The sequence below is a fragment of the Chionomys nivalis genome, chromosome X, assembly GCF_950005125.1.
Source record: "Chionomys nivalis chromosome X, mChiNiv1.1, whole genome shotgun sequence".
Taxonomy (NCBI): domain Eukaryota; kingdom Metazoa; phylum Chordata; class Mammalia; order Rodentia; family Cricetidae; genus Chionomys; species Chionomys nivalis.
This window is the reverse complement of record NC_080112.1, coordinates 80,130,673-80,139,482: the sequence shown is the minus strand read 5'-3', so window position 1 is coordinate 80,139,482 and position 8,810 is coordinate 80,130,673. Positions and strand designations below refer to the sequence as shown.

Here is an 8,810-nt window from a genome sequence, read left to right as displayed (position 1 = left end):
ATTAAAGCAAAAACTGAAAAGAGAGTATGCTGCCAAGCACTCTTGATTAACATAGTTGAAGAGTGGAATTATGTTTATTATAATCATGGTATTGTGAAAATGACCTAAAGCTGGATCAGTAGCCCAAACTAATTTAGAAATTATGTATTTAACCTGTTTCATTTTGTCTTAAAAGTAAGTGTGATGGAAAATTGACTAAATAATAAGCTGATTTTTTTTCACTGAAAAAGCTTTTATTGAGACCAACTACACCAGTCAAGCAAATTCTGGCATTAAGCACCTTCCTCCTTGGCAATGCGGTCTTTCTTGAGTGGTCCCATGAATGCTTTCTTCTCCTCCATGGTCTGGAAACGACCGTGGCCAAACTTGGAGGTGGTATCAATGAATTTCAGGTCAATCTTCTCCAGAGCCCGCCGTTTGGTCTGCACCAGCAAGGACTTGCGGAGTGTGAGCACTCGCTTCTTGGTTCCCACCACACAGCCTTTGAGCATGATGAAGTCATTGGTTACCTCACCGTAATGGACAAAGCCACCCAGTGGGTTGATGCTCTTGTCAGAAAGGTCATAGTCGGTAGATGCATTGTTCTTGATCAGCTTGCCATCCTTGATAAGGTAGCCCTGACCAATCTTGTAAATCTTCTTGTTGATCTCTGTCCGATGATGGTAGCCCTTCTGCCCAGCCCGAGCCACAGAGAAGGCCACTCGGGCAGGGTGCCAAGCGCCGATACAGGCGACCTTGCGCAACCCTCGATGAGTCTTGCGAGGCAGTTTCTTGGTATGCCAACGACTGGTCACCCCTTTGTAGCCTTTGCCTTTTGTCACTCCAATGACATCAATCATCTCATCCTGCCCAAACACCTGGTTCACAGGAACCTGCTGCTCCAGCCTCTCCCGGGCCCAGTCCAGCTTCTCAGCCACAGTGCCCCCATTTAGCTGGATCTCCATCAAGTGTGCCTTCTTCTGGCGCAGAGGAAGCAGATGCATCTGAGTGTGGGCAATTATGCGGATGACCTGGCAGTACTTCTTCATGCTGTTGAAGTCCTTCTCCAGCTGTTTCTTGCCCATGTCATCCTGCCATTTCTTACAGTATTTGGTGAAGGCCTTCTTCTTAGATTTGTGCCAGTTCTTGTAGAACCGCCTTTTACACTCATCACTGATGTGCTCAGCAAATACTGTCTTGAAGGTGCGCAGACCTCGTGGGGTTTCGACATATCCCACGATGCCCACAACTACCATAGGTGGTGTTTCCACAATGGTTACAGCCTCCACGACTTCTTTCTTGTTCACCTTGGATCCTGGTCTGTCAACCTCCCGGACAATGTGGATCATGCCAGCCTTGTAGCCTAGAAAGGCTGTGAGGTGAACAGGCTTGGAGGGGTCATCCTTGGGGAAGCTCTTCACTTTCCCACGATGCCTGCTGCTGCGCTTCCGAGGCAGGAAGCCCAAAGACCCATGTCTGGGAGCAGAGAATTTCCTGTGAGACATCTCTCATCACACGCCGCCGCCGATAGAGCATAAGCTGATTTTTTTTAAAAAAAATAGAGTATATAGCCCTGCCTACACCTGGAGGAAGAGGTGAGTGTCTGAGCTACCAGCTGGACAGCCTTGTTCTTTTTGTCTTGGCCCACCAGGGGTACATCCTGTGCCCCACTCCACCTACTGTACCCCCAAGTAACCAGGCAGCAGCACTCTTCCTGCCCACCCCCATTATCCCCTGCTGCATCACCCACCACCAGAGACACGGGCTTCATGTACACCTGGAAGAAGAGTGACCACCAGAGCCACAGGCCCCACCTGCAATGATTGGAGGAAGTAATGAGTAGACAGCAGTGAAAGAGTACATTCAACAACATAAAGAACAATATAGCAGCACCAGAAACTAGTGGTTCCAAAACAGGAAGACCTGAGCACCCCAATGCAGATCACGCAGAAGAAAATAAACTTAAAAACAACTTTACGAAGATTATAGAGGTCCTTAAAGAAGAAATGAAAAAATCCTTTAAAGAAATGAAAGAAAAGACAAACAGAAGATTGAAAGAAAGCAATGAATCCCTTAAAAAGCCAAGAAAACCAAGAAAATCTATCAAATGAGTGAGGAAATCTGGGACACTGTAAAAAGACTATCCCTAAGAATAATAGGGATAGAAAAGTATTTCTGTCTTCAAGGCACAAAAAATATATTTAATAAAATCATAGAAGAAACATTTCCCAAACTAAGAAGGATATGCTTGTGAAGGTAGAAGAAGCTTATAGAACACCAAATAGACTGGACTAGAAACAAAAGTCCTCTCAACACATAATAATGAAAACAGTAAACATACAGAATAAAGAAAGAATATTAAGAGCTGTAAAGGAAAAAGGCCAAGTAACATATAAAGGCAGACCCTTCACATTAACACTTGATTTCTCAATGGAGATTCTGAAAGCCAGAAGGTCCTGGTCAGATGTTATGCAGACATTAAGAGACTATGGATGCCAGCCCAGACTACTATATCCAGCAAAGCTCTCAATCATAAAAGACAGAGAAAACAAGATATTTCATGACAAATCCAGATTTAACCAACATCTATCTATAAATCCAGCCATACATAAAGTACCAAAAGGAAAATTCTAACCCAAGGAAGTTAGCTGCACCCATGAAAACACAGGAAATAGATAACCTCACATCAACAAACCTCAAGGAAGGGAAACACATGAATATTATTACCACTACCAACAAAACCAAAAATAACATAAATTAACAATAACTAAACAAGCATATACATTCTAAAGGTATCTTGATTTCAAAATTTGAGTCTAAGGATAGGTCTCTTCAGAAAAGAGGTTTTTCTTTTGTTTTCACAGAAGATGAGAACCTGTGGATTGCTTCTAGACAAATATGGTTTGATAGACCATGCCCTCCAGAAAGGTTGACATGAACACCCTCAAAAAATTACTTCGCCCAACTGCTTACTGAGATGAACTTAGCACACAGGATATACCATGAAAGACCTGATTATCAGTGCCCCCAGTCAGCAGGAAGCAGTATGGAAAGAACTGCACTCATATTCCCAATAATTGTCTATAAAGGTTAATTTAAATTGAAAGGGGGATATGAATAATTTGCATTGGTATGGATCTTGGTTTATTGTTACAAATTTAAGGTCAATCTTGTTATATGTATATTTCTGCTCTTGATTGAGGTTTTGTGTTGTGTAGTTTATTTAAAAAATATAATGTATAATTAAGAAATATAGATTAATAGACAGTCATCTATAATAGTCAAAATTGTAGTTATGTTAGTTAGATTATCTAGATGTATAGAGATATATTTCAGTTAAATGTGTATTCTTCAAATCTTTTAGAGTATGGCATTTAAATGTTTTAATAACTTAACGACTTTTCATGATGGTGAGACATGTCTGCTCCTGGCAGCATCAATTACTTCAAAAGGAAGATGTGCCTCAAAGAGTCTCCTTAGCCGTTTGAGGAAGAAACTGCTCTTGCCTGAACTGCTTCACTAGATCTGCAGTACCCACAGAGAGATGACTGCTGAACTTGCCTAAAGGTGAGATGGTCCTTTGAGGTTCCTGCTTCATGAAATAGTCTGTGAGACATTCTGCAAAACACAGAAAAAGTAACTTAACTGTCTTTGAAATTCCCTGATTCATGGAAAAGTCTTCTGGACACTATGGGCCGGCCTATAGGCTGAAGATGGATGCCCCAACAGTACAGAAGAACTTTGGGTGACTGTCCATGTAGCAAGATGTCTCTGTCAATTCTAGAGTTTTAGAAGTTCCTTACAATGCACTTCCTGTTTAGTTAGATAATAGATCCTTCTGGAGTCTTTGATGGAGTTGAAGAATAGATAGTAATAACATAGTTTTCCTTAGTTATGATAAAAGATAAAGTAGATATAAATATTGTAATTGTAATTCTTATTTGATACATGTTTTGTTATATGTTATTTTACTATGTTAAACTTAAGGCCTTCCTTTATGTTTAAACAAAAAAGGAGAAATAGTGTAGGTGGTAGTTCTTTCTATGTGTTGTTTGTATTGATTAATGAATAAAGAAACTGCCTTGGCCTGATAGTGACAGAACTTAGGCAGGAATGCATTGTCTTCCCACCACCTAATGAAACATTCTTCAAAACTGACCACATGCCTAGTGACAAAGAAACTCTCCACAAATACAAGAAAATTGAAATAACTCCCTTCACCCTATCAGACTACAATGGATTAAAATTGGGTTACGACAACAACAGGAGCAACAAGAAGCCTACAAAATGATGGAAACTAATCAACTCTCTACTGAATGACTAGTGTGTCAAGAAAAAAATAGAAAGGAATTAAAGATTTTCCAGAATTCAATGAAAATGAGTGTACAATATATCTAAACCCATGGGACACAATGAAAGGTGTTCTAAGAGGAATTCGAAAGCACTACGAATTCACAGTCACCCTGATACCTTTTGATGGAAGTTTTTGTCCTGCTTAGTCCCATAGCCATTCAGTTTCAAATAAGCACACAGAGGCTTATATTAATTATAATCTATTTGGTCTATTGCTCATGTTTATTAATAACCAGCTCTGACAACTTAAATTCACCGATAAGTCTTATCTATATTTAGCCAAGTGGCTTAGTACCATTTCTCAGTAAGTCATTATAATCTTGTTTCTTCAGTGTCTGAGTGGTAACTCCATCTATGCCCTTCCTCTTCTCAGAATTCTCCTAGCCTGGTCATCCCACCTGTATTTCCTGTATAGCTACTTGTCAATTAGTATTTCATAAAATTAGTACAAGTAACAAATTTTTAGAGAGTGCAAGAGCATTATCTCAAAGCATTTCCTCCATTTTTCAAAACCAGAACCTGAAATACAATCTCCTTTGTTTAGTTTTTTCTTGACCATTATCCATAAAAAAACTTATAACCATCACTCTAACAAAGACATACATCCATAATCCATATTTTTGGAACACGGACATAGTTTTCTATTTTCTAGGCAACTTCCTGATAATTGGGAGTGTTTGTGATCTTTGGAGGGACCCTGAGAAAATTTAGGATTATGATCAAATACTGAGTGAGGTCAGACGATCTCAACCAGTCACCTTGAAGCTGTCCTGGATGTAGAACTCAGAAGAAATTACAACAGCAGTGCTCTGTGTTGTTGGATTATCGAGGCCATTCACTCCTATCAGAGATTTTTCAGGGGGGTTCTTCTCAATCAAACTTGGTTTTTCTTAACCTAGAATGAATCCACAGCCTTTCATTTCCTGTGGAAACAACAGTAAAACCTCTTCCCCAAAGTAACATATCTTTGACTTTAATTTTGAAGTCAAGATATTTTTAAAATATATAGGTTAGTTTAATCCAGCAGCATTTATAATCAAAATCTTTTAGCAGCTGTTGTTGCTCCTTCCTCATCAGAGAAACACTTCAAAGGCAACAAAATAACATACAGCATCTAGATTCTCTGTGTATTTTCTGTCTTTACACTTTTATTGCTCTATTTCTTTGCTTAAGGGTTTTTTGTTTTCTTTCCCAAGCCTATGTATACTTTTAAACACATTGCAAACCATTTAGAGGTTTTTTCCCCCCATTGGGATCTGTCTTTACTGTACATTTCTATCTGAACATATGAGTCTTTAAGTGGTATTGTTAGGATTAAAGTAGCCACTTTGATGTATGGTTCCACTTCATTTCTTTACTTCCTGAGAGTTTAAATTCATGGCAGAGGTACTGGCTGGAGTCGTATTTATTGCCACAACTCTGTGGAGTTTCTAGGTCTATGCCACCACCAAGAAGCATTTTATTGACTGCTCATAAACACCATTTAAGTGTTTGGTAGCAAGGCCTCTTAAAAGAGCCATGTTGTTTTTGCTGCTAATGCTGTGTCAGGAAGCCTCTAAAGGATCTGCACATCTGCACCTCTGCTTGCCTATAACAAACAGAGTCCACCCACAAAAATGCTGCTACCAAGAAGCTTTGCTGGACTCTGGGTTTTTTTTTTTTTCGTATGTCTAGAATTCCTTTCCAAACCATCTCATGTTTTGTTTGGATATAGTTTGCAAATGTTTGGTATCATTTGTAGACAGAAGTCTGTCCTACCTAGTCCCATAACTATTCAGTCCCAAATGACAATATAGAGGATCATATTAATTATAAACTGTTTGGCTTATTGCTCGGGCTTATTACTAACTATCTATTATAACATAAATTAACCCAAATTCTTATCTACATTTGCACACGTTACTTGGTACCTTTTCTCAGTAAGTCATTCTCATTTCTTTTCAGCTTGGAAATGAAGAGGTAAGGTGGCTGTGGTTTTGCTATTTCATCACTCTAATCTCTCAACATTTCCCCCTGGTGTGGGATAATTGTCTCTATTCTCTCAATTATATTTTAAATAAACGTGATTGGCCAGTAGCTAGGCAGGAATTATAAGTGGGACAAGTAGGCAGGAAGTAGAGGCAGGTCAATGAGAACAGTAGAATTCTGGGAAGAAGGAAATCATAACCCAGCCACAGAAGAAGAAAGATGTGACTGTCTCGCCAAATAAGGTACTGAGCCACGAGGCTAAAGCAGACAAGAATAATGGGCTAATATAAGTTATAAGAGTTAATAAGAAGCCTGAGATAATGGGCCAATCAGTTTATAACTAATGTAGACCTCTATGTGGTTTCTTTGTAAATGACTTAATGACTGCAGAAACCAGGCAGGACAGAAAATTCAGTCAAAATCTCTCAATAGGTTTTTCTGGGTTTTTATTATTTAAACCTATCATAGCACATACTACATATACCTAAACTATAAAACATTTCAATAAATAAAGAGAATTACATATCAATATCCCTTATGAACATCAATGAAAATTACTCAATAAATTATTGGCAAAGAAAATCCAAGAACACATCTAAAAGATCATCCACTATGATCAAGTAGCCTTCATTCTAGTGATGCAGGGAAGTTCAACATAAAAAAAATCAATAAATACAATCCACCATAAAAACAAGCTGGAAAAATACACATGATCATTTCATTAGATGCTGAAATAGACTTTGACAAAATTCAACAAACCTTCATGATAAAAGTCCTGGCAATATACAACAAGCTGATAGCCAACACCAAATTAAATGGAAAGAAACTCAAAGCAATTCCACTAATTTCAGGAACAAGACAAGGATTTTCCCACTATCTTTATATCTATTTAATATAGTACTTGAAGTTCTAGCTAGATTAATAATGCAACTGAAGGAGATCAAGGGGATACCAATTGGAAAGGAAGAATTCAAAATATCATTATTTGTAGATGGTAGGTGGTATACATAAGAAAGCCCCAAAATTTTACTAGGGATCTTCTACAGTTGATAAATACCTTCCTCAAAGTATCTTGTTATAAAATCAACTCAAAAAATCAGTAGCTATCCAATACACAAATAATAAAAGGGCTGAGAAAGAAAGCAAGGAAAGAATACCCTTCATAATATATGAATATAACTATAAATAATATAAATTATCTTGGTGTAAATCTAACCAAACAAGTAAAAAACCTGTTTGATAAGAACTTTAAGTCTTTGAAGAAAGAAATGGAGAAGATATCAGAAGATGGAAAGATTTCCCATGCTCATGGATCAGTAGGATTAACATAGTAAAAAAAATGGATATCTTATCAAAAATAATCTATAGATTCAATGCAATCCCCTTTAAAATTCCAACACAAGCTGGGTGGTGGTGGCGCATGCCTTTAATCCCAGCACTCGGGAGGCAGAGGCAGGTGGATCTCTGTGAGTTCGAGGCCAGCCTGGTCTCCAAGAGCTACTTCCAGGACAGGAACCAAAAACTACGGAGAAACCCTGTCTCGAAAATTCAAAAATAAATAAATAAATAAAATTACAGCACAATTCTTTATACAATCCTAAGAACAATATTGAACTTTATATGGAAAAACAAAAAACCCAGGGTACCTAAAATAATCCTACAAATAAAGAAATTCCAGAGGCATCACCATCTCTGATTTCGAGCTCTCCTACAGAGATATAGAAAATGAGGGATCAGGTGGTAGGATTGAGGAAAAGAGAATTGAAAAAGATGATTGGAAAAGGGGTCATTTTAGGATAAGGTAGAAACCTAGTGCAAGGGAAGTGCTAAGAGGTCTACAAGAATGACCCCAGCTAAGATTGCTAGCATTAGGAACATGTAGCCTCAACTGGCACTCTCCTGTGACCAGGTAAGACTTCTACTGTAGGGATTGGGATAGCAACTCAGCCACTTAACCTTCATTCAACAGTCTGTCTTGGCCTACAGAATGTGCTGTGGTAAGGGTAACACATAGATTGTGGGAGTGGCCAGCTAATGACTGTTCTAGTCTGATACCCATGCCAGAAGTGTAAGGCCATCTGTGACATGATCTGGATAGCAACGACAGACACGGTGGATGTTTCAGACACTTAGGAATAAAACTAAAGATTACTGGCAACAAGAAGATGCAAGATGTATCTACCCTAATTGTCTTCAGAGAGGCTTCATCTAGCAATTGATGAAAACAACTTCAGACACTCACAGCCAAACATTAGGCCAAACTCAGGGAGTCCTGCTGAAGAGAGTGATTGTAAGAACCAAAGGGGTCAATGACATCAAAAGAAAACACACAGAGTCAGTTAAAATGACCTCGTAGGGGCTCATGGAGACTGAACTGACCACCAGGGAGCCTGCATGGGACTGACATAGGCCCTCTGAATATATATGACAGTTGTGTAGCTTGGTCTTCTTGTGGGACTCCTAACAGTGGGATCAGGCATGGTCTATAATGCTTTTGTTAGCTTTTGGAA

General features: G+C 38.7%; 1 protein-coding gene across 1 annotated transcript; it reads right to left on the bottom strand.

Annotated features, from left to right (window-relative positions):
* Positions 1 to 223: 223 nt before the first annotated feature.
* Positions 224 to 1,494, bottom strand: LOC130867716 (60S ribosomal protein L3-like). Its single transcript, XM_057759839.1, has one exon. The coding sequence runs from the start codon at positions 1,482 to 1,484 to the stop codon at positions 273 to 275; it is 1,212 nt and encodes a 403-aa protein (XP_057615822.1). The 5' UTR covers positions 1,485 to 1,494; the 3' UTR covers positions 224 to 272.
* Between the last annotated feature and the right edge of the window lie 7,316 nt (positions 1,495 to 8,810).

Bases quoted from the DNA above. Each gene is read 5' to 3' on its own strand.
- LOC130867716 (XM_057759839.1), bottom strand. From the start codon at position 1,484: ATGTCTCACAGGAAATTCTCTGCTCCCAGACATGGGTCTTTGGGCTTC.